This window comes from Schistocerca gregaria, chromosome 2, assembly GCF_023897955.1.
Source record: "Schistocerca gregaria isolate iqSchGreg1 chromosome 2, iqSchGreg1.2, whole genome shotgun sequence".
Classification (NCBI taxonomy): domain Eukaryota; kingdom Metazoa; phylum Arthropoda; class Insecta; order Orthoptera; family Acrididae; genus Schistocerca; species Schistocerca gregaria.
Genome location: NC_064921.1, coordinates 491,322,560 through 491,349,093, shown reverse-complemented (window position 1 = coordinate 491,349,093; position 26,534 = coordinate 491,322,560). Strand labels below are relative to the sequence as shown.

General features: G+C 44.0%; 2 protein-coding genes across 3 annotated transcripts in view; both read right to left on the bottom strand.

Moving 5' to 3' along the window:
• LOC126327949 (brachyurin-like) overlaps nucleotides 1-26,534 on the bottom strand; it is a 226,800-nt gene that overhangs the window by 85,388 nt on the left and 114,878 nt on the right. The window lies entirely within an intron of this gene.
• LOC126327897 (brachyurin-like) overlaps nucleotides 1-26,534 on the bottom strand; it is a 141,911-nt gene that overhangs the window by 85,388 nt on the left and 29,989 nt on the right. Inside the window, exons 6-7 of one of the 2 annotated variants that reach the window (XM_049995930.1) lie at nucleotides 11,290-11,426; nucleotides 8,110-8,373 (exon numbers count right to left, since the gene is read on the bottom strand). The exons of the other annotated variant lie outside the window; for it this stretch is intronic. Coding sequence (XP_049851887.1) covers nucleotides 8,203-8,373; nucleotides 11,290-11,426 — 308 coding nt within the window. The 3' untranslated portion in view covers nucleotides 8,110-8,202. Of the gene's footprint in view, nucleotides 1-8,109; nucleotides 8,374-11,289; nucleotides 11,427-26,534 lie in introns of those variants that run through there. 2 annotated transcript variants of the gene reach the window in all.

The following is a 26,534-nucleotide window of genomic DNA, read 5'->3' as shown; positions in this document are numbered from 1 at the left end:
GATATCCCTCGCCACCCGTTCCATATTCTACCTTAAATTATATGCCACCTACTCCCACAACCAGGCCCATTTCACCTTTTCCCGTCTCGACACCCTCGTTTAAATCCTTGTCATGGCGCGACAGCACCGTATCCTGTTCAACAACATCCGCTCCCTTCCCGCCAACAAGAACCTCTTCCTGCACACCCTTACTACCCACTGCGTGGATGCCTTCCTCCTCAATGAAACCTTCCTCCAACCCCACCAAGCCATCCACACTTCACCCTACCTCCTTCACCACTCTGATAATCCATTCCCGATTGCGCGTGGTGGAGTTGCCATTGGTCACCACTGCCAGATCCCTGTCCGGCTCCAACCTTTCCTTCCCGACCACACCGAACACCTGATCCGTAGTCTCTTCTTCCCCGGCCTTACTGTCACCTGTGCCACCATCTATGTCCACCCTAACGCCCCTATTCCTTTCGACTTCCTCTCCCACATTGACCGTACCTTCTCCTCCTATGTGATCGCCGCCAACTTAACATCCATAGTCGTTCCGCCACCCAGTTATGGTGGTGGCATCGGTTCCTCTCTTCCCTCCAAGGCGACCTCGTCCCCATTCCCCAGCACACCCGCCCTGGATCCAACTCCACTCCCGATGTCATCCTCTCCTCCCCTAACCTCCTTGGCCGCATAGCGGTAGATGTCCTGGACCCCATTGGTAGTGACCATCTCCCTGTCCTCCACACCGTTTCAGATGGTCGTCAGCCCCACCCCAACCCTCGAAATGAACCTCCCTCGAAGTACATCCATGATTATTCCAGTGCCAACTGGAATGCCTACCGGGGTACCCTCTCCACCCAGGTCGATAACCACCCCTTCACCTACCACCATCCTGATGATATTACCCATGAAGTCTCCTTTCTCCAGCAGACCTTGTCTGAGGCTGTGGAGGCCCACATCCCTACTGTCACCATCCACCCCCACCGTCCTACCTTACCCCCACAGGCCGTGCTTCTCCTCCGTGAATCCTGCCGTCTCTACCGTGCCTTCCTCCATACGCGTAACCCAGGCACACTATGATGTCACTGGCAACTCCAGCGACACATCAGAAACTTGCTCACGGCAAAGAAACGCCGGAACTGGCGACAGACATGCACCCATTTAAATGCTACCCTTCCTATAAACTCGTCCAAGTTCTGGTCAGCCTTCCGTCACCTTACCGGAACTAAACCCTCCCCCTACTATCCTCTTCTCCATGATGATCACCCATTCCCTGACACCCTTAGTAAGGCGAAACACTTTGCCTCATACCTCTCCGATATCTTTTCCATCCTCGACGATTCCCAGTTCGATTACTCCCTCTTCCTGGACGTCCGCGATCGAACTGACACCTCTGTCCCTCCTCACGCACCTGGTTTCCGGTACTTGGACTACATTGGATACACGGAACTCAATGCCCCTATTACTACACAGGATCTCATTGCTACACTCCGCACAAAACGCAACACTGCTCCTGGTCACGATCGAGTCACCCACCGCCACCTTCGAGAAGCTCCTGTCTCTTTCCTCTCCACCCTGGCCATGCTCTACAATGTAGTCCTGTCCACCGGATACTACCCCGACCGGGTTCCCGGGTTCGATTCCCGGTGGGGTCAGGGATTTTCTCTGCCTCGTGATGGCTGGGTGTTGTGTGATGTCCTTGGGTTAGTTAGGTTTAAGTAGTTCTAAGTTCTAGAGGACTGATCACCACAGATGTTAAGTCCCATAATGCTCAGAGCCATTTTTTTACTACCCCGACCTGTAGAAAACCTCCCATATCCTGATGTTCCTTAAACCCGGTAAACTGCCATCCGCCGTCTCCTCCTACCATCCCATCAGCCTTACCTCTGTCTTCAGCAAGATCCTGGAATCCATTCTCACCTGACGCACCAGCATCTCCACCAGCACCGCCTCCTTCCCATTACCCAGTGTGGCTTTTGGCCGTCCTCGTCCAATGACCTTCTCCTTCACCTCACTCATCTCCTTTCCGAACAGCTTAATTCCCGTCACTCCGCTATCTTCCTCTCCCTGGACCTTGAACGTGTCTACGACCACATACGGCATTCCGGTCTCCTCTTCAAGCTCCAAACCTTCGCCCTTCCAATTAACTACGTCCATAGGCTCTTTTCTCTCCCAACGTCACCATCCATAACACGGATTCCTACACCCTTTTTCCCTCCGCCGGTGTGTCCCAAGGCTCCATCCTCTACCCCCCTTCTGTACCTTTTGTATACAGCGGACATGCCACTGCCATCACCCCCGTCCACCTTCTCCAGTTTGCTGATGACACCGCCTTCCTTGCCCTTGCCCTCACTCTGCATCGTTCCCAACACCTTCTGCAATCGCATCTTGACCGGTTCACCGCTTGGTGCAACCAGTTGTTACTTAAGGTCAATCCCTCCAAAACCCAGGCAATCATTGGAGGAAATACCACCCCTTCCTTCCGCCTCTTCGATTTCTATCTAACCATCTATGGCCGTCCTATCGCCCTCACCCCCACCCTTAAGTACCTTGGTGTCACCCTCGACCATCACCTCTCCTGGACCCCCCATCTCTGGATAATCCAAGCTAAGGTACACTCCCAACTCCGTCTCCTCAAGATCCTTTCCGGCTGTACATAGGGTATCGACCCCTCCACCATACTGCACACCTATAAATCCCTCATCCGCCATATCTTCTGTTATGCCAATCCGTCCTGGATATCTACCCCCCCTCCCACCTTTTACAAATCCCTTCAGATCCTTCAACGCCATGCTCTCTGCCTCACCTATTGCATCTGTCTCCCCTCCCCCATGCGGATCCTGTACGACCTAATTCCGTTCCCCCACCTCCTCCTTTTCCTCGAACAGATACGGATCCTCTACACCTCCTGTAAACTTGATCCTCGTCACCCACTTGTCTCACCCATCCACTCCCACCCCCGCCCGATGCTGCGTCTGTATTCCCATGTCCCACCTGCTCTCCATCTCTCCACCCTCCTTACCCTCTCCCAAGGTGGCTTCCGCCAGCTCCCCCTCCCTGATGATGCCCTCCTCCCCTCCATCTACCCCTCCTACCAAATTTGATCCTCCCTCCCTCTTCCTGTGTTTGTTCCTTTGGGCACCCTCTCTCCCTTCTCTCCCCCTTCCCTGTCCCTTCCTTTCTCCCCACTCCTCCCCCGTGATTCCCCTACCCCTGTCCATCTATTCCTCCTCCCATCTCCTCTGCCATTGGCATCTTTACTCTCCCCTCTCCCTCCCCGTCACTCCTTTTCCCCTCTTGGTATGTCCCCGGACTCGCACACATTACGTGGACATTCGCGCGGCGGAGATCATCGCCATCAGTTTCTCGTGTGTGTGTGACGTCGTGTTTGTGTTAGTGTTCACCGTCACACTCCAACGTTCACCTGTGCCGTCGAATCATCAGTGTTTGTGCGCCGTGCCAACGTGTTTCAGTGTAATTTTCGTCGAGTGTGAACGGATCCGTGTTTTGTATTTTTGTGTCTACTGTTTTTTGCCCGTCACTCTATTATGTATCTTCTACATGTTTTTTCTCATTGTAAAATCGAAGGCTGAAGAGCAGAGTGCGATGCTGCTACCAGCCTACCTTTGTATATGTACAGGTATGAAAATTACAATAAAGGAAAAAAAAAGTGCCTCAACGTTGGATAGGGCTTACAGGACCGCGTGGCCAGGCTTTACACTCTTGGCCTCCTAGGTCCCCTGGCTTATCACCATGTGATTTCTTCTTGTGAGGATATGTTAAACAATGTGTTTACGTTCTTCCCCTACCTCGTGACATTGATGAACTAAAAACCAGAATATCAGCTGCTGGAGCTTCAGTGAGAGAAGACACCTTACGCTCAGTCTGGAATGAATTCGGCTATCGACTAAATGTCGTCCGTGCTGCCACTGGAGGACATAATGAACATTTATGATGGATTTTTATAGACTTCTGTCTTTTATGAGTATTTTAGTATGCAATGTGTTGGTGTTAAGAGCATCTCCCCAGTAAATAATTCTATTTAAAATTGAGTCATTCTTTTTGAGACACCCTGTAGTAATGTTTCTCACGAACGGATACTTGTGGTAGAATTACGATACTGATCTGTCCACAGATTTCATACGTAATTAATTACACGCGCGAATAAACGGAGTAATTACTCACTACTGATCTATTAATCGACGAAAACACTTGCATACTCATATCATAACATCTGCAAATCAGTTCTCCTGCCACATGGCTGCACGCAACCTTTCCTACCGAAACCCGAATGGCGACACCTAGTTCGTTTCCTGGAGCTTGAGCGGTAGCGCTTAGGCACTATTGAACGAATACAGCAACACACTATGCTAAATCTCTATTTACATATATATCAATACTCTGCAAACCAATGTGAAGTTCATGGGAGAGGGTAAGTATCATTGTACCATTTATTAGGGTTCTTTCCATTCCGTTCAAGTATGGAGTGCAGTGCGGAAAGGATGATTGCTTAAATGCCTCCTTGCGTGCTTTTCTTAGTCATCATTCAAAAATGGTTCCTGAAAATTTATGAGCAGGCATTCTAGGGATAGTTTACGTTTGTCTTAAAGAATCTCCTTGTTCATTTCCTTCAGCATTTCTGTGACAGTCTCCCACGGGCCAAACAAACCTGTAACCATTCGTGCTGCCCTCCTCTGTACACGTTCGACATCCCCTGTTAGTCCTATTCGTTATGGGCGTGACTCACCTGTGCAGTATACTAGAATAGGTCGGACAAGTGATCTTTAAGCAATTATGTTTGTAGACTGATTGCTTTTCCTGAGTATTCTATCAATAAAACGAAGTTACCACCTACTTTATCCACGACTGATTCTATGTGATCGCTCCATTTCGCATGCCTGCAAAGTGTTACAACCAGGTATTTGTATGAGTTGACTGATTCCAACAGTGACTCCTTGAAGTTTTTCTCGTTTTTTGAAGTCTGCAGCTACTCATTTCAGAACGTTACAGCAAGTTGCCAATCTTTGCAGTCCGCAGCTCATGGTCGTGCGGTAGCGTTATCGCTTCCCACGCCCGGGTTCCCTGGTTCGATTTCCGGCGGGGTCAGGGATTTTCTCTGCCTTGTGATGACTGGAACCGCGTGACCGCTGCGGTCGCAGGTTCGAATGCTGCCTCAGGCATGGATGTGTGTGATGTCCTTAGGTTAGTTAGGTTTAAGTACTTCTAAGCTCTAGGGGACTGATGACCATAGATGTTAAGTCCCATAGTGCTCAGAGTCAATCTTTGCACAACTTTTAAATCTTATGAATATGCGATTCAATTTCTATGCAGACTCTGTGGTATAGTACTTCATTACAGATAGCTGCATCATCTGCAAAAACTCTGATGATACTATTAATATTGTCCGCAAGGTCATTTTTATACTACATGAACATAAAGGACACCAACACACTTCACTGGGCCACACGTGAAGTTACTTCTGCATCTCACGATGACTCTCCACTGAAAGTAATCTCCTGTGTCATCCCTACCAAAAAATCCTCAAGTCAGCCACAAATTTCGCTTGATCCACCATATGATAGTACTTTTGACAATAAACATAAATGTGCTACTGAGTCACCTTGTTTTTAGAAGTCAAGAAATACTGCATTTACCAGACTGCCTGATCCAAAGCTTTCATTGTGTAAAGTGAGAAAAGGTTTAGATTTCACACGATCGATGTTTTCGGAATCCACGCTACCCGTTGGCATGGAGGAGGTCATTCTGTTCAAGATACCTCTGTATGTTGGAGCTCAGAACATATTCTAAGATTCTACGACATACGGATATGAAAGACACTGGGTGATAATTTAGTGGATCACTTCTACTACCCTTCTTGTAAACGGGACTCACGTGTGCATTATTCGTACTACTGGGCGCGCATTTTTGTTTGAGATCTGCGATAGATTATAGTGAGAAGAGGACCTAACTCAGCGTCAGTGTAGAATCTAATAGGGATTTTGAAACCATTCCTGCAATCACATTTATAGCATTACATAATGCTAGAATTTTAACCTTTAAATGTAAACAACGACGTCTCAGACCCATAATTCATTTAAACATCGAGTGCGTCAGCACTGCAGAAAATCACCCTCTCTCTTTTTCAGTGTCTTCGCTTTAATGCTTGCTGCGTGTAAAGCAGCATTCAGCGATCAGCTTAAGTCTCTCAGTGTAACGATAACGTATATTACTTAGAACTGAGTGCGGATTAGGTTGCCTGCCTGACCGCACGTTTCGCATCACTTGTAATAATTAGGTAAGTCTAATAGTCCACATGATTCTAATTAATGCTTATTTTCATTTCAATTGATGTTTTAGAATTTTTGTTTCAGATTTTTATTTTATGTGTGAATTCATTAGTTTTTAGACATAGCATGGAACGATTATCTAAGAGCTGATGCTTATTTTCATTTTGTGGTAGCTGGTGATCACCATGAAACAGTGTGTGGTACTAGTGAAGAAAATGCTCCACTGGAAGCAAAGCCAGTTGTGCCCTGTACCACAGAAATTATTCACAGCAAACAGTCTTTCATCACAAAGACAATCCCACGTGGGTACATTAAAAGTTCATTAGAGCAACAACAACGCCTCAAGACAACATTTTTAAAGGAGAAATACTTGGACTAAAGGCAAAAATCGAATTTTGGTGCAAGCGCCTACCAAATCTCTAATACAGGAGAATTATTTGATGACATGTTAGAGGTATACCAACTGACAGAGTGGAAAAGAGCAAGACGTTTATGAAGTGTCCTGCGTCAGAAAGAATGGAAAGGGCGTATAAGCAGTGGCATATGTTCACCAAATGTTGTCAGCCAATTTGGCTGAACGTGGTTGGGATGTGAGCGTCGAGCGTGCAAACATTCTGCGAACTAATATTCTCAGTTCATTTTATTACTGCGTTTGTTTACTTTTCTGCAACCTTTTCAATTTATACTCAAACACTCATTAGCATTGTGACTGGTGTTCATTTTAAATATCGTAATCAATGAAGTCTGCAGAAGCGCTGAATAGTATTTCCTATGCTTATAATATGAAATAGTTCACTATTCACTTCACTTTTATCACCTGATGTCGAGTCATGTGATAAAAAATACTAAGAGGTTTACAAGACCGCACGTTTCTCGTTACACATACACTGATCAAAAGTATCCAGACACGCCCCAAAACATACGTTTTTCATATTAGGTGCATTGTGCTGCCACCTACTGAGAGGTACTTCATATTAGCGACTTCAGTAGTCAGACATCGTAAGAGAGCAGAGCGGGGCGCTCCGCGGAACTCAGGGTCTTCGAACGTGGTCGGGTGACAGTGTTACTTGTGTCATAGGGCTGTAGGCGAGATTTCCACACTCCTAAACATCCCTAAGCCCACTGTTTCCGACTGTTTATTTAACCAGTATAGTTACGTAAATACACAGGGTATTTTAATAAAATCATTTTGGATATTTATGCTTTCAAATTTTGATTTTTAATTTTACATAGAATATTTATTCTGTTTGTTTCTTGTGTTGACTGTAAGACAAGTACTGTGGCGTCAGACACTGAAGCACTCTACACTTCACTGTATAGAACTTCATAGGATAGCTTATTTAGCACACAGTCGTAAGTTTTGTAATCAATTTTGGTAAAAGTTATTTGCAATGCAGTTATACAGTTTCAGACGGATTTGACGACTGTTTATCAAAAAGAGTTTACATAAACAGGTACGTCAGGTTTACCTTAAAACAAAGACACACACGAAAGTTAAGGAAGAGGGAAACAGTTTACGTATATAACAGCAACAAACAAAACAATTACACAGTACGCACGTCATTTACGAAACTAGCAGGGAAGTATTACAATAAAGTTGCTTCTGCCTGCTTCTAAGATTAGCTGTGTGTGAATAGTAATGGCGAATAGCGTAAGGACTTTCTTTGGCATAATTTGCGGCTTCAAAAGAACATGGCTGCCTTCTTAAGTGCCGTTGTCTACATGTTTCGCACATGGAACTGAAATTATGGAACTCATAAAGAAGTTTCCAGATGAACTGTGTGTGTAATTGACGCATTCATACTCTGGTTAATTAACGAGCAATAAATAAATAAGACACTTCATATGATGAATTATTTATTTGGCAATCTGTATTGTTCACAGTTTCTTCTCTCGAGGAATTTGGAAATAGCTGGTGATGAATGTGCTGTCTTTACGGAATGGTGATGCCGGCGGTACTTGCGATCCAGTCGAGGAAGTAGGTCACCCTGGTGAAGCCAGACGGGTCTCCGCTCGCACAGCCATTGCCCGAAGCCCAGCTGACGATCCCGATCTGCGTGTAGCTTCCCTGTGAGCCGACCACCAGCGCGCCGCCGCTGTCGCCCTGAAACGTGACCACAGTATAATCTCTGGCTGGTGGGAGCCCCAATAAGGTATTCCCAACACAGTAAAGTGTTACTCAAGATGTAGCGCTGAAGGTAAACACATACATTCTAAAGTAATTCGTAAGTACATGAAGTCGTTTCCCTGGAATGAAACTTCAAATTGAATGCGAGTTGATTGCAGTCAGGGATGCCTTTAAGGCGATAAAGATGCCAATATCATCACCTCACTGAAATTGAACAGGGTCGTATAATAGGGCTACGATAAGCTGGATGTTCCTTCTTTGACACTGTAGAAAGACTTGGTAAGAATGTAGCCACTGTGCATGATTCCTGCCAGCGGTGATCACGACAATGTACAGTCGCGAGAAGACCGGACTTTGGACGGCCACGTGGCACTACAGGGAGGGAAGACCATCGTCGTCGGGGTATGGCTCTGGCGCTTCGTACTGCACATACAGCAGCAACCTGAGCACCAGTTGGCACCACAGTGACACATTAATTACTTCAAGAACATTCGTCTGTCATTGCTTCTCTACTGACAAAACACAGAAGAGAATATTTAAGAATATTCGCTTCTTTGTGCAACAAAATGACGTGAGCACAGAATCTGGAAGACTCCAAATTTTTATCATCGTCAGCAGACCATAATTGGTAAAATGAAATTTGGCATTTACACTTACGCCTTTTTCGTTACTTGTTTCCGTACCAAAGTCCAATACCTGAAATTAATACATTTCTCTTTCTGTACCACGGCTAACAGTACGCATTCTCATCACAGAAATACCCTGTAGAGAACCTTCTTCCCTATCGTTAACCCTAGATGAACTTATTTTCTCGGTTCGTTCTCATTATGGAAGATCTGCAGTACGTTTAGCTTCACACACAGTGTAGCCCATAACGCAGGTAACTCTTACCGGGAGTAACATAAGCTCGGCATCGTGCGAACAAAAGTATATCAGATTCGGAAATGTTGTTCATATCTTTGGACACAGAGGTTGCAGCATCAGCTTTTCATGAAAGATGAATGTTAAGTATTTCGAGGATCTTTAGTAATTCGGTATTGTGAATCATTCGGTGGAGAGGAACGATCTTCATGACTTCAGACCATGAATAGAGTACAGATACGCAGTGCACTGTCTCCACTACTGTTCATCACTTTTATGGGCGATGGAAAAAAAACCAGAAAAGTTTTATTGAAATTAATGCAGTTGGCTTTGCAGATGTCACGATCCGAGGCAAATCAGAGGAAGGGGTTCAGAACAGATTCAACGTGTGGAAATCAGCTCCTAAGAAGACCTTCACATCAGCGAGACCAAGGCAGAGGCGACGGCATTTAATATAGACGAGCATCACACAATTGTGAGACTAGGACATCATTAGCTACAGGTTGTGGTTTTTCGCACCTCTATAGCATAATCTTCATGGATAATTCGATGGATAGAAGACTACGAACAAAGTTCAAAACGGTGCTGAGTTTTAGCAACAATAAAAATTTTGACATTGAAGCATGCGCCCTCACAAAGAGAGGCATCGAGGTTCCTGGCATCACAAATGAAACTCCTGAAATCTACCAACCTGAAGACCAAGAAATGAGAAGAAAGCCAAGGTCAAGATATCCCTTTTAGACCGTATCAGCACATCCATACTACGGTTGTACAGGATGTAATGAGTGGAGCCTGCACGAATAGCTGGAATAAATTCGGCAGACAAGAAGAAGGGGAACATCCTGTAGGAAGAAGGAGAACTCATTGGTTGGCCATGATCAACCATTACAGGTGTCAACTTGCGAGACGCAGTTGAGCTTTTCCTAATGCGGCTGTCTCTTGTGTTTCCAAATCGACAATAAAAACCAGTGACCTCAAAGGTTCATCGAAAAAAGAGACAGCAGTGTGGCATGCGAGACACCTCAGCTTCACTGAATGATAACAGGGTATCTTACCAGACTAATATCGAGCTGCGCTGCAACGAGCCGACCGGTGATATCTAATGAGCTGCACAGCTTGCAACTTCAGACTTAAACAAGGTTTAGAGGAACACTGGCACTATTACAGTATGGCGGGGACTTATGCCAATAGAAAAGAGTCAGCCTTCATTTAGGATACTCTGCGATCTCGACATCTATCAATTTTTTTATAACTACAGTGGCGTACTATGGAAATTAAAATTACTACAGGGTACCTGTAAAAATAAGTGGAAGACAGCAAGAATGTTGTCGAAAGGCTGAAGATCAGCAAATGATAGGTTTGTACAAGAAGTGACAACCGTCAATGAGCCTTGTTACTATGGTATCACAGCCAGCTGACACTACACAAGGGGCAATCACGCTGTGTCCTAGGATTGGTACCAGAGATCGCGCTGTTGCCCGACTGCGACAGCGACGCAACCTTCTCCGCCCAGTCGCCGCACGCACTAGTGCCACGCACCCTGAGCTTAGGTGCCACCGGCGCCAAAGATCGCCTTAGTAAGAGACAGCCCGACCGTAGCTCTAGCCAGTTCCTGCTGAGTTGTAGTCCAGTTCTGGCATAGTAGTTACCCAGTTGTCGAATAGCTCGGGTTAGCAGCAGTCGAGAATAGTTATACTACAGTCGTAACTTGCTCTACGAAAGTAGTGCATCAAACTGGCATCAAGACTTTCAGGACGCATATTTCTGTGCAGTGAACTATTAACGTGATAACTTGTCCCTGCTTTGCTAAAGACTTTTATATGGATTTCAACAAGGATACTTTGTGCCAAAGTTAAGTGTAATACAGTATTACGCTGAGTGATGGTGTTCACTAGCTCTTTTGATTTCTGTCCCAGAATCCATGCACTGTCCCAACTGGACATGGTACTCTTGGTGGTCAGACTACTCGGTCACTTCAGTTACCGTGTGTAATCCATATCTGTTGCAGTGAAAATGACGGTAGGTACTTACGCCGCAGATGCTCTGTCCGCTGGAACCGATGGCGCAGAGGGTAAAGTCGTAGATGGGACCGCCGAAGTATTGGCTGCACTGTGTGTTGGACATGACGTTCAGTGACGTGTACTGCAGCGTGTCTGGGATGACACCGTCTGGAAACAAATAACACGGCTTCATGACCCCTCAATGCTTCCATGAGTGACAGCTTCACTAGATGTGTGAATGTTCAGTTTCCAAGAATGTTCTTTATCAAGTTACGTTACGGAATTACACAGATAATGTGTAATGGAACTAGTAGGCCGAACATTAAACATATTGTATGTATTTTGTATTACATGTTTCTCTTCATATACATAACTTCATTGTAAACTTTTATTAGGGTAACAATTTGAAACGTCCCCTTAGAAAAATTTATACAAGAATGTGTTTAAACTGACACACAATATTTTTAGCGCAACGCAATCTGACTTCCAAAAATCCCTACGAAAGAATGGCCCTGACTAACATTAACCTATAAAAATCACTTACCTCACAAAAATCTTCGTTACTCAAGCTACTGCAATACAGCGAGCACCACTACTGCCAGCTAAATAAAAGATTCAAACTACTGAAGGCACTAACTACTGAGAGGCATAGTTAGCAAATGAAAGATTTTAATAGAGAACAGTGTATTTACCTTAATAGTCAAAATATATATGGTAGTTCATGACATCCAGTCTTACAAATTACAAAACTCCGCCATTTCTCTCCTCACATCCACCACTGCTGGCGGCTCGCCTCCAACTGCGCAACGCTACGAGCTGTTAGCATCCAGCTGCCGCTGCCCAACACTACAATGGCAGACAACAATGCAAACTAGCCACATACTGCACACAGCACAGCCAGTGATTTTTCATACAGAGCGCTACGTGGCGTCGGCGTTACCGATAAAAAACCTAAACAGCCTACTTACAAAGTGCCACATAATATGTGATTTTATTAAGGCATGTACAGGGTGACAATTATTGAACTATATGAAAAAAACCATGAACCATTGACCTTCCCGTCGGTAGGGTGGCTTGCGTGCCTCAGTGATAGATAGCTGTACCGTAGGTGCAACCACAACGGAGGGTTATTCGTTGAGAGGCCATACAAACGTGTGGTTCCTGAAGAGGGGCAGCAACCTTTTCAGTAGTTGCACGGACAACAGTCTGGATGATTGACTGATCTAGCCTTGTAACACTAACCAAAACGGCCTTGCTGTACTGGTACTGCGAACGACTGAAAGCAAGGAGAAAGTAGAGCCGTAATTTTTCCCGAGGTCATGCAGCTTTACTTTGTCGTTAAATGATGGCGTCCTCTTAGGTAAAATATTCCTGAGTTAAAATAGTCCCTTATACGGATCTCCGGGCGGGGACTACTAGGGAGAACGTTGTTACCAGGAAAAGGAAATTGGCGTTCTACGGATCGGAGCGTGGAATGCCCGATTCCTTAATCGGGCAGGTAGGTTAGAAAATTAAAAAGGGAAATGTATAGGTTAAAGTTAGATATAGTGGGAATTAGTGAAGATCGGTGGCAGGAGGAACAAGACCTCTGGTCAGGTGAATACAGGGTTATAAACAGAAAATGAAATAGGGGAAATGCAGAAGTATGTTTAATAATGAATAGGAAAATAGGAATGCGGGTAAGCTACTACTGACAGCACAGTGAGCGCACTATTGTGGCCAAGATAGATACGAAGCGCACGCCTACCACAGTAGTACAAGTTTATACGCCAACTAGTTCCGCAAATGACGAAGAGATTGATGAAATGTATGATGAAATAAAGGAACTTATTCAGATAGTGAAGGAAGACGAAAATTTAATAGTCATGGGTGACTGGAACTAGACAGTAGGAAAAGGAAGAGAATGAAACGTAGTAGGTGAATATGGAATGGGATTAAGGAATGAAAGGTAGAATTTTGCACAGAGCGTAACTTAATCATAGCTAACACTTGGTTCAAGAATCATGAAGAAGGTTGTATACATGGAAGAAGCCTGCACATACTGGAAGGTCTCAGATTATACAGGGTGAGTCACTTAACATTACCGCTGTATATATTTCGTAAACCACATCAAATATTGACGAATCGATTCCACAGACCGAACGTGAGGAGAGGGGCTAGTGTAATTAGTTAATACAAACCATAAAAAATGCACGGAAGTATATTTTTAACAGGAACCTACGTTTTTTTAAATGGAACCCCGTTAGTTTTGTTAGCACATTTTAACATATAAACAAATACGTAATCAGTGCCGTTTGATGCATTGTAAAATGTTAATTACATCCGGAGATATTGTAACCTAAAGTTGACGCTGTTCGATCGTGTGTATCGGAGAGCACCGAATTACGTAGGGATCCAAAGGGAACGGTGATGGACCTTAGGTACAGAAGAGACTGGAACATCACATTACGCCCACTTGCTAACACCTTTTTATTGGTCTTTTTCACTGACGCACATGTACATTAGCATGAGGGGTGAGGTACACGTACAGACGTGGTTTCCGTTTTCAATTACGGAGTGGAATAGAATGTGTCCCGACATGTCAGGCCGATAGATGTTCAATGTGCTGGCCAGCATTTGCTGCACACAATTGTAATCTCTGACTTAATTAATGTCGCAGTACATCTGGTGTAATGTCGCCGCAGGCTGCCACAATACATTGTTTCATATCCTCTGGGGTTGTAGGTAGATCACAGTACACATTCTCCTTTAACGTACCCCAGAGAAAGAAGTCCAGAGGTGTAAGATCAGGAGAACGGGCTGGCCAATTTATGCGTCCTCCACGTCCTATGAAACGGCCGTCGAACATCCTGCCAAAGGTCAGCCTAGTGTTAATTGCGGAATGTGCAGGTGCACCATCATGCTGATACCACATACGTCGACGCGTTTCCAGTGGGACATTTTCGAGCAACGTTGGCAGATCATTCTGTAGAAACGCGATGTATGTTGCAGCTGTTTGGGCCCCTGCAATGAAGTGAGGACCAATGAGGTGATTTTCAATGATTCCGCACCATACGTTTTCAGTCCACGGTCGCTGTCGCTCTACCTGTCTGAGCCAGCGAGGATTGTCCACGGACCAGTAATGCATGTTCCGTAGATTCACTGCCCCGTGGTTTGTGAAACCCGCTTCATCGGTAAAAGGTAGAACTGCAACGCATTCTGTGTTAATGCCCATTGACAGAATTGCACTCTACGATTAAAGCCACCACCATGTAGTTGCTGATGTAGCGATATATGAAACAGGTGAAAGCGGTGACGATGCAGTATGCGCATGACACTACTTTGACTCAGTCCACCGGCTCTCGCAATGTCCCGTGTACTCATGTGCGGGTTCATGGCAACAGTAGCTAACACACAAACTGCACCCTCTTCTCCTGTGACGGGCCTGTTACGGACCCGTTTGCGTGCTACGACCATACCTGTTGCATGCAGTTGAAGGTAGATGTTTTGCAGTGTGCGGCACGTTGGATGCTCTCTGTCCGGGTACCGTTCTGCATACACCCTGCAGGCTTCAGCTGCATTTCGTCGACACTCGCCACAGATGACTATCATCTCCCCCTTTTCAGAGTTCGAATACACCATGGTCACAGTTCCTACAACACTACACTATCACAGACGTCTGGTAACACGGTGTACTACAGTTGGTCTGCGTGCGGAGACGAATGCAGAATAACAACAGCAGCAAGCGCTACATGCGGACACTGCGACAGCTAGACCAAACCACAACAGTGCACTACAGCCACACTCGTAAACACGGTCGTCATCGTAAACATATCCCTGCAGATGCTGCTCGCCGACCGTGGTCCGTGTTTGTTACAACACGCAACTGAACGTCGGAGGTTTCAAGCGTCAACTTTAGGTTACAATATCTCCGGATGTAATTAACATTTTACAATGCAACAAACGGCACTGATTACGTATTTGTTTATATGTTCAGATGTGCTAACAAAAGTAACGTGGTTCCATTTAAAAAAAAAACGTAGGTTTGTGTTAAAAACTTACTTCCGTGCACTTTTGTATGGTTTGTATTAAACAATTACACTAGCCCCTCTCCTCACGTTCGGTCTGTGGAATCGGTTCGTCAGTATTTAATGTCGTTTACGAAATATATCCAGCGGTAACGTTAGGTGACTCACCCTGTATAGTGGTAAGAGAGATTCAGGTACCAGATTAAAATTGTAAGACATTTCCAGGGGCAGATGTGGACTGACCAAAATCTACTGGTTATGAACTGTAGGTTAAAACTGAACAAATTGCGGAACGGTGGTAATTTAAGGTTATGGGACCTGGATAAACTGAAAGAACCAGAGGTTGCAGAGAGCTTCAGGGAGAGCATAAGGTAACGATTGACAGGAATGGGGCAAGAAATACAGCAGAAGAATGGGTAGCTTTGAGACATGAAATAGTGAAGGTAGCAGAGGACCAAGTTGGTAAAAAGACAAGGGCTAATAGAAATCCTTGGGTAACATAAGATAATGAATTTAATTGATGAAAGGAGAAAATATAAAAATGCTGTAAATGAAGCAGGCAAAAAGGAATACAAACGTCTAAAAAATGCGATCTACAGGAAGTGCAAAATGGCTAAGCAGGGATGGCTAGATGACAAATGTAAGGATGTAGAGGCTCATATCACTAGGGTAAGATACATACTGCCTACAGGAAAATTAAAGAGACCTTTGGAGAAAGCCGGCCGCAGTGGCAATGCGGTTCTAGGCGCTCAGTCCGGAACCGCGCGACTGCTACGGTCGCAGGTTCGAATCCTACCTCGGGCTTGGATGTGTGTGATGTCCTTAGCTTAGTTAGGTTTAAGTAGTTCTAAGTTCTAGGGGACTGATGACCAAAGATGTTAAGTCCCATAGTGCTCAGAGCCATTTGAACCTTTGGAGAAAACCACTTGTATGAATATCAAGAGCTCAGATGGAAACCCAGTTCTAAGAAAAGAAGGGAAAGCACAAATGTGGAAGGAGTATATAGAGGGTCTATACAAGGGCGGTGTACTTGAGGACAATATTATGGAAATGGAAGAGGATGTAGATGAAGATGAAATGGGAGATACGATACTGCGTGAAGAGTTTGACACAGCACTGAAAGACCTGAGTCGAAACAAGGCCCCAGGAGTAGACAACATTCCATGAGAACTAATGACAGCCTTGGGAGAACCAGGCCTAACAAATCTCTACCATCTAATGAACAAAATGTATGAGACAGGTGAAATACCCTCAGATTTCAAGAAGAATATAATAATTGCAATACCAAAGAAAGCAGGTGTTGACATGTGAAAATTACCGAATTGTCAGTTTAATAAGCCACAATTGCAAAATACTAGCATGATTCTTTACAGACGATGTAAAACTGGTAGAAGCCGACCTCGGGGAAGGTCAGTTTGGATTCCGTAGAAATATTGGAATACGTGGGGCAATACTGACCGTACGACGTATCTTAGAAAACAGATTAAGGAAAGGTAAACCTATGTTTTTAGCATTTGTAGACTTACACATAGCTTTTGACAATGTTGACTGGAATACTCTCTTGCAAATTCAGAAGGTGGCAGGGGTAAAATTCAGACGGCGAAAGGCTATGTACAATTTGTACAGAAACCAGTTGGCAGTTATAAAAATCGAGGGGCATGAAACAGTAGCGGTGATTGGGAATGGAGTGAAACAGGCATGTAGTCGATCCCCGATGTTATTCAGTCTGTATATTGAGCAAGCGGTAAAGGAATTAAGAGAAAAATTCGGACTAGGGATTAAAATCCAAGGGGAAGAAATAAAAGCTGAGGTTCGCCGATAGTATTTTAATTCTTTCAGGCAGCAAGGGACTTAGAAGAGCAGTTGAACGGAATAGACAGTGTCTTGAAAGGATATAATATGAACATGAACAGAAACAAAACACGGATAACGAAATGTAGTCCAATTAAATCTGGTGATGCTGCGGGAATTAGGAAATAAGGCTTAAAGTAGTATATGAGTTTCTCAATTTGGTTAGCAAAACAACTGATGGTCGAAGTAGAGAGGATATAAAATGTAGACTGGCAATGGCAAGGAAAGCGTTTCTGACGAAGAGCAATTTGTTAACATCGAGCATAGATTTGAAAGTCAGGAAGTCGTTTCTGGAAGTATGTGTGGAGTGCAGCCATGTGTGGCAGTGAAACATGGACAATAAATAGTTTAGACAAGAAGAAAGCAGAAGCTTTCGAAATGTGGTCCTACAGGAGAATATTTGAGATTAGATGGGTAGAGGAGCTACTGCGCAGGATAGGGAAGAGGAATTTGTGGCAAACTTGACTAGAAAAAGGAATCGGTTGATAGGACATGTTGTGAGGCATCAAGGGATCACCAATGTAGACCTGGAAGGAAATGTGGAGGATAAGAATCGTAGAAGGTGGTCAAGAGATGAATACAGTAACCAGATGAAGAAAGATGTAGCTTGCGGTAGTTATTCGGGGATGAAAAGGCTTGCACAGAATAGAGTAGCATGGAGAGCTGCATCAAACCAGTCTCTGGATGGAAGACCACAATAACAACAGCTCCCCTTCTGACAGACTCTGTACTCTAGTATCCAAACGTGCGAACAAAATGTACGGATTGCTCAGTGCCTACGCACTGATAAGCGAAGAGAACCAAAGAAACCCTGAAAGTGTGGATTTGCTTTGGAACCAGCTAGAGGGTGAAATACAAGGGGCCTCAACTCGCAGTCTGTTTCAACACGCAAACTGGGAAGGAACCACAATTTCGGAATGTGACTGGCAACTATCCTGTTCACAATAGAACAAATTTAAATGTCAGAAAACTTAATGACGGTTGTGACGCGTTTGGTCTTATACTTGTGTCTACTGTTTTCAAAAGACATCCCATCAAAAAAAGAAAATTTAGAGGTCTTCACAATAACATTTAGGTGAATTTCAACTGGACTACGTCGCAATATCTAAATGCGATGTTAAGGAAATAGAGAATGTAGAAGTGAGGAAATATGGCATTTTTAACCTATCACTTTCTGCTGCGCGGTGTAGCCGGGTGGCCTAAAGCTGCTTGCCAGTGTTTGCGCGCCTGCCCCCATCGGAGGTTCGAGTTCTCCATCGGGCATGAGTGTGTGTGTTGTCCTTAGAGTAACTTACGCTAAGTTAGATTAAGTAGTGTGTATGCCTAGTGACCGATGACCTTAGTTTGGTCCAAAAGGAACTTACTACAAATTTCCAGTTGATCACTTGCTGACCCGTGTAAGGTTAGACTTCTATCTTAAATAAGAAAACACTGCCTGAGAATTAAGTTGTAAGAAACGAAGCTGAAAATCTCAGGCATAGCTAATTTTGGAAAGCTGCTACAGCAAAGGAAAACAGGGATCTAGCATGATACCTGAAAAAATACGTACCTACCGAAAAGGAAATAACAGCATTACAAAGCAGATGTAAACATGCTTGGTGGAGTGAAGACTGTGATAAGGCAGTCTGCCGAATAAAAGTAGCTTGTAAAACATTATACATTGACGAAACAAGAGAATCTCTCAGAATACGAAGAAGTGCTGAAGCAGACAGCAAAAATCCTCCGTAAAGCCCAAAGTTCAAGAGGGCAATGTTAATGTGGCAGTGAAGAATTAAGAAAACTGAAAGACGTTGGCTGTTTAGTGATCTTGTGGATGTTGCAGTTCTTATTTAGGTTCTGGAAGAAAAAGTTGAGACGAATTCGGCGTTGTTCAAGACACTGCTTTATAGTTTTTTTTACCCAAAAATGTTTCAGCACTTGTGCTATCTTCAGTGGATTATTGCTTATTTTCTTTCTGAAAAACTTTTTTCATATTAACCTCTCAGGTGGATTATTTGAACTTCTGGTACAAATGTATATTTGTAATAGGAACAATTCTTAAGTGTCAATCGATTTTCATTACTTTACATACAGTACTGAGTTGAGACATACATCAAAATAAGTTTTGCATCACCCCGGTTCCCAGAACTTGGGAAGACAGACGTTAACTGTGGATATTTTATCACAGACACAGTCCCTTTAACGGTTCAGAGACGTCTCTAAACCCGCCCAAAGATATAAACAATCATGCATGAGCAGCACCTATTAGACGGAGGAGGTTCGACAGCCGATACGTTCCAGTCATTCCACCAGGAAGGAGGTACACGGCTCGCGTTGCCTGTAGTTCAACCATGTCTAGACAGTCAATACCGTGGTCCGATCGCGTCCGCATTGTTGCTTTGTGCTAGGAAGGGGTCTCAACAAGCAAAGTGTCCAGGTGCCCCGGGCGAACCAAAGTGATGTTCGGACATGGAGGAGAGAGAGACAGGAACTGCTGATGACATGCCTCGCTCAGGTCGCCCAAGGCCTACTACTGCAGTGGATGACCGCTACCTACAGATTATGGCTTTGAGAAACCCTGACAGTAACGCCACCTAGTTGAATAATGCTTTTTGTGCAACCACATGACGTAATGTTAGACTCGCACTTTGCGCAACAGGCTGCATGATGCACAGCTTCACCCCGACGTCCATGGTGAGGTCCATCTTTGTAACCACGACACCATGCAGCGCGGTACAAATGGGCTCAGCAACATGCCGAATGGACCGCTCAGGATAGACATCACGTTCTCTTCATCGATGACTGTCGCAAATGCCTTCAGCCAGACAATAGTTGGAGACGCGTTTGGAGACAACGCGGTCAGGCTGAATGCCTTAGACACACTGTCTATCAAGTGCAGCAAGGTGGAATTTCGCTGCTGTTTTCGGGTGGCATTATGTGGGGTCGATGTACGCCGCTGGTGGCCATGGAAGGTGCCGTAACGGTTTGTACGTTACGTGAATGCCATATTCAGATAGTGCAACCAAATCGGCAGCATATTGGCGAGGCAGTCGTCTTCATGGATGAAAATTCGCGCCCCATCGTGCACATCTGGTTAATTACTTCCTTCAGCATAACGATATCGCTCAACTAGAGAGGCCAGTATGTTCTCCAGACATGAACCTTATAGAACATACCTGGGATAGATTGAAAAGGGCTGTTTAGGGGCGAAAGACCCACCAACCACTCTGAGGAACCTACGCCGAGTCGCCGTTGAAGAGTGGGACAATCTGGATCAACAGTGCCTTGATGAACATGTCGTTAGTATGCCATAACGAATACAGGCACGCATCAACGAAAGTGGTCGTGCTACTGGGTATTATAGGTGCTGGTGTGTACAGGAATCTGGACCACCTCATCTGAAGGTCGCGCTGCACGGTGGTATAACATGCACTGTGTGGTTTTCATGAGCAATAATAAGGGCGGAAATATTGTTTATGTTGAGCTCTATTCCAATTTTCCTTACAGGTTCCGGAACTCTTGGAATCGAGGTGGTGCAAAACTTATGTTGTGTGTATATCATAGAGTTGAGACTTTAGGAGTTGTTCATTTACCGTTTGCCTAAATATTTTGGTTTCATGGTAAGTTTGGAAATAATACAAGTATGTACATGTGTTTACATACCTCACACGAAGCTGTTAATTGCGTATGGTGGTAGCTTCAAATCTACTATACAATCTACAACTTTTATCTGCAAACAAGGAAACGGCTTTTTATTTTCTTTGTTTGTTGTTTATTCCGACTGGGAAATCGATATATATCGAGTTATTTGGCGTGTTACGGTTTTCAATGTTGAAGAGTTTTGTACCTCGTTTGTGTCGTATAAACGAAGTTATTTCTTAAAGGGGGATCACTGTTGTCGGTTGCAGCGACACGTTACGCGGAAACAGCGGCGATAAGTGTCATTTTACTTTCGCTCGCCGCCGCTGATTCCGCGTGATATCCCGCTGCAGCTGACAACAGTGATCCACTGATCCCCCTTTATTTTAATATAATGTTTCAAAGCTGCGGATTATGCGTGATGTCTGTTCTTACGGACATGTCCGAAATAACAGACACTACGCGCCCATACAAGAAATTATTTCCTTTGCTGCTGTCGTTACACATGCATTTTGTATGATTCGTTTGCCAAGCTTAGAGTTTCTACCGCCATTTCGCGTTTTGTGGCTGTGTGGTGCTCATTTCTTTGGGCCTGACGTGCTTCGTTGACGTTTGTGATTCTTATGTCATTGTGTGTGTGTGTGTGTGTGTGTGTGTGTGTGTGTGTGTGTGTGTGTGTGTGTGTGAGCACACGCGCGCGAGAGGAAGAGCGAGCGAGCGAGACAGACAGAGAGAGACACAAAGACAGAGAGAGAGCGAGAGAGATGGTGTGGGGGGAGGGAGTGAAGGAGATAGGTGACATTATTCAGATACTGTCAGCAGATAGTAAGTAACAAAAGGCACTTAATGACTTACAGAAACTGAGCAGGCAATATGCTAAAGATACCGAAAAAACAACGCAATACAGAGAAGACTTGGAAGACATAATATCGACGCTGATAAATATAGTCTGTCTGGTATGTACCGATTAACATGCAATTACAATCAATCTGCACATATGGGTCAAACGTGCAAGAAGTTTGGAACCAGATATATAGAACATGATTGCATTTGCAATTGTAGTGATGTTTTGGTGACTTTTGGTTACTGATTACACTTTCTCTCCAATCGCCCACGAGCGCAATGAGCATTTGGCAACCGTGAGCGGCTTGTGCTGCAGTCACTAAGTATGGAGCATGTACAACCACAAATCCAGGGCTTTAACCGATTGCCACAAAGGTTACTGCACAGGCCCAGAACAATTTTAGATTTAGTGCCGTACAGGACTGTTTGCACTCCTGGATATGTTTTAACCACATTTTTTATGACATTACAACTGGGAAACAACTCTACAGCTGTCTTTGCGGATTCGTCGAAACAGGACTCCGTAGGTGGCTCTGTTGATAGTCCTCAAGATCCGGCAGCCTCGGGACTTAACTGCCTTCCACGGGGAAGTTCATACGTTCTTGCAGGCACTGGCGCAGATGAGATGCTGCTTCAAGTGGAAAAGTGCTTGTCTATTCAGTTTCTCTGAGCGACCGTCATTCTCTATAATGCTTGTAACCAGCAGAGAAAGTAGGACAGAATATACAAGACACCCTCTAAGTACAATGGCTGTGGAGGGATGTCTTTTTGCTTGGTATCAAGGCACATGAATATTGCGGGGAATGAAAGCGCTGATGTAGCAGTGAAGGAGGCATGTCGTGATCCTCATTTATTTCACTGTGTCGTCCCCTTGGACACTATCGCCTCGTTGTTAAGGTACGGAGTCATGCCGCGATGGGAGTAACTGGAAGTGACAGGTAATATGCTGCGTCTAGTAAAGCGCACTACGCGGTGGTGTTCGAGCCACGAAGACGGTGAGCTTCTCCTTGCTCGTCTTCGCTTAGGCCACAGTCCTCTCACGCCTGGCTTCTTGCCTCACCGCGGCGGCCCTCCAGTGTGTGGTGCTTATGGTGTACAGATCACTGTACGCCACATTCTGTTCGACTATGTTTTGTCTTCGGGCCAGACGGCAACGGAAAATTTACCAGCGGTACTGCCCTCCGTTTTAAGTGACATTGACACGAATGTGGTTAGAGTTCTATGGTTTTGTGATCTGTCCACCTTGTTCCCCAAATTTTAGGGAGATATTCATAATGTGTTAACAGCTTGGTACTTTATTGTGGCGCTGTTCGTATTGAGAAGTTTTCATTTACGTTCGTGCACTAGAGACACACATCTGTTCCTGGCCAATGTAGGCAAGCAGACTGAAGAGTCTCGTAAACGTCTGCTATAACTGAGTATCTTGAGTCATAGGAGTTTTCCGACTCAATAATACGTCTATAGTGTAGCCGTATCTATTTTCTGGACGTCACACTGCATCTCCACGGCGCCGCCAGTGTTCTAGGACGCGGAAGATCGACACTTTGCTGATCACTTGGGTGATATTTGCTAATCGAAGAACTATAGGGAAGAGTAAATTCACATACGTGCAGGTCCACTAATTTGTCTGAGTTTTTCGTTGTGTACTCCAGCTTAGGTGGTGGTTAGAGCTTACAAAAGGGTTAAAACATCAACCTTTGCAGTGTTCTTAACGAACTTAACAGGAGAAGCGTTTTGAACGCTAGGTGTTGTGGCAGTCTTGGATAGGGTACATAGTAGGATTTATGATTGTATATTTGTTTGGATTCCATGTTGTGTGTTCTGCACTTTCAAACTTATTTTATAGTTAAATATACATTAATAGAATTCTCTTTTCTCGTTTAACTAGGTTTTGTCCCTATTCTCACTCTAAAGGAATAGAAATAGAAGGAAGGATCAGAGCAAGGAATATCAGAGCGCTGAATCGGACAGGTATGTTAGATAATTTAAAAAGGAAATATACGGGGAATGAGTGAAGTACGGTGACAGGAAGCACAAGAATTCTGGTGCGTTGAATACGGGGTTATAAATAAAGAACTGAAATAAGGGTAATGCAGGAGTGGGTTTCACAGTGAATAAGATAGTAGGAATTCGGGTAAGCTCCTATGAGCAGCATAGTGGACGCATTATTGCAATCAAGTCAGAATGGTTCAAATGGCTCTGATGACTATGAGACTTAACTTCTAAGGTCATCAGTCCCCTAGAACCACTTAAACCTAACTAACCTAAGGACATCACACACATCCATGCCAGAGGCAGGATTCGAACCTGCGACTGTAGCGGTCGCGCGGTTCCAGACTGTAGCGCCTAGAAACACACGGCCACACCCACCACTGTAGAACTTTTTTACATATCAACTAGCTCAGCGGAAGATGGAGAAATTGAAGAAGTGTATGACGACATAAAAGAAGTTATTCAGACGAAAATTTAATTGTGATGGGGTACTCAAATTCGCAAGCAGGAAGAGCAGGAAAACATCAAGTAATTAGGGACTGGGGAAAAGGAATGAAAGAGGAAGCCATTTGGTAGAGTTTTGTACAGAGCATAATTTAACACTTGGTTTAAGAATCAAGAAAGAAAATTATTTACGTTGAAGAGACCTGGAGACATCGGAAGTTTTCAGATTGAGTATGTAATGACAAGACAGATTTAGGAATCAGGTTTTAATCTGGAAAACATTTCCAGGCGCAGATGCGGACTCCGACCGCGATGTATTGGCTATGAACTGTAGATTAAAACTGAAGGTATTGGAAAAAGGAAATTAAGGAGATGGGACCTGAGTAAGTTGAAAAAACCAAAGGTTGTTGAGAGTTTCGGAGGGAGTATTAGGCGACGGATGACTAGATCAGGGGAAAAGAATACAGTAAAACACGAATGGATAACTTTAAGAGATGAAATAGCAGCAGCAGAGAATCAAATACGTAAAAAAACAAGCCCTAGTGAAATCCATGGATAACACAAGAGATATTGAATATAATTGATGAAGAAAATATAAAAATACAGAAAATGCAGAAGGCGCAAGGGAATACTTGAATCTAAAATATCAGATTGACAGAAAGTGAAAAACGGCTAAGCAGGAATGGTTAGAGGACAAATGTAATATACCGTCTACAGGAAAATTAAAGAGGCCATTACAGATTAAAAAACCAGCTGTACGAATATCAAGAGCTGAGATGCGAAACCAGTGCTAAGCATAAAAGGGAAGCTGGAAGACTGGTGGGGTACATAGGTCTGTAAAGGGAGAAAAAACTTGAAGGTAATGTTATAGAAATGAAAGTGGACACAGTTGAAGATGAGAGATGATACTGCGAGAACTTTACACAGCTCTGAAAGCCCTAAGTCGAAAGAAGACCCCGAGAGTAGACGATATTCCGTCAGAACTTCTGATAGCCTTGGGACAGTCAGCCATTAAAAAATTCTTCCATCTAGGGTTAAAGGTGCATGAGACAGATGAAATACTCTCAGACTTCAAGAAGAATGTAATAATTTGACAGAAAGCAGTTACTGACAGGTGTGAAAATAACCGACCTATCAGTTTCATGTCATGGCTGCAAAATACTAACACAAATTGTTTACACAGTAATGGAAATACTTGCAGAAGCCGACCTTGGGAAAGATCAGTTTGGACCCCGGAGAATGTAGGAACACGCGAGGCAATACTGACTCCATGACTTACAAGAAAGATTAAGGAAAGACGCACCAACGATTATAGTATTTGTAGACTGAGACAAAGCTTTTGACAACATTGACTGGACTACTCTTTTTAAAATTCTGAAGGCAGCAGAGATAAAATACTGGGAGCGAAAGGCTATTTACAAAAGAAAACAGAAGGCAGTAATAAGAGTCGAGGGGCATGGGGCATGAAAAGGTAGCAGTGGTTGAGAAGGGAGTGAGTTTTTTAGCCTGTCCCCGACGGTATTCAATCTGCATACTGAGCAAGCAGTAAAGGAAATAAAAGAAAGATTTGGAGTAGGAATAAATATCCAGGCAGATGAAATACAAACCTTGAAGATTGCCAGTAACATTGTAATTCTATCAGAGACAGCAAATTACTGAACGGAGTGGACATTGTCTTGAAAGGAGAATATGAAATGTACATTAAGATAAGCAAAACAAGGTTAATGAAATTTAGTCGAATTAAACCAGCTGATGCTAGGGAAATTAGACTAGTAGATGAGTTTTGCTATTTGGGAAGCAAAATAACTGAGGAAAGCGGCAGTAGAGAGGATACAAAGTATAGACTGGAAATGCCAAGGACAGGATATCTGAAGAAGAGAAGTTTATTAACATCGAGTATAAACATCAGGAACAATTTTCTGAAAGTATTTGCCTTGAGCGTTGCCATGTGTGGAAATGAATCATGGACGATAAGCAGTTTCGACTAAGAAGGAATAGAAGTTTGCGAAATGTGGCGCTACAGAAAATTATTGGATATTGGATGGGTAGATAACGTAACTAATGAGTGGGTACTGAATATAATTGGGGAGACAAGAAATTTTTGACACAACTTGACCAAAAGACAAGAGCGGTTGAGAGTACAGGTTCTGAGACATCAAGGGATCACCAGTTTGGTATTGCAGAGGACAAAAATCGTAGAGGGAGACCAAATGATGAATAGAGTAAGCAGATTCAGAAGGATGTAGGTTGCAGTAGTTATTCGGAGAAGAAGATTCTTGCAGAGTATAGAGCAGCATGGAGAGCTGCATCAAAGCAGTGTTGCCACTGAAGATTACAACAACAATAAGCCACATTTTCTCGAATTTACTCGAAGAGTTTCGAAGTTAAGCATTCGATGTCAATTTTAGCTAGTGCCACCTCTACCTCTAGGAGTCAACTGTCACTGGAAATGTCATCATTTGGAAATCCCGAAAACTATGGATTTGATACTAATATAGATCATTTTCAGTTTTTTTAGTGT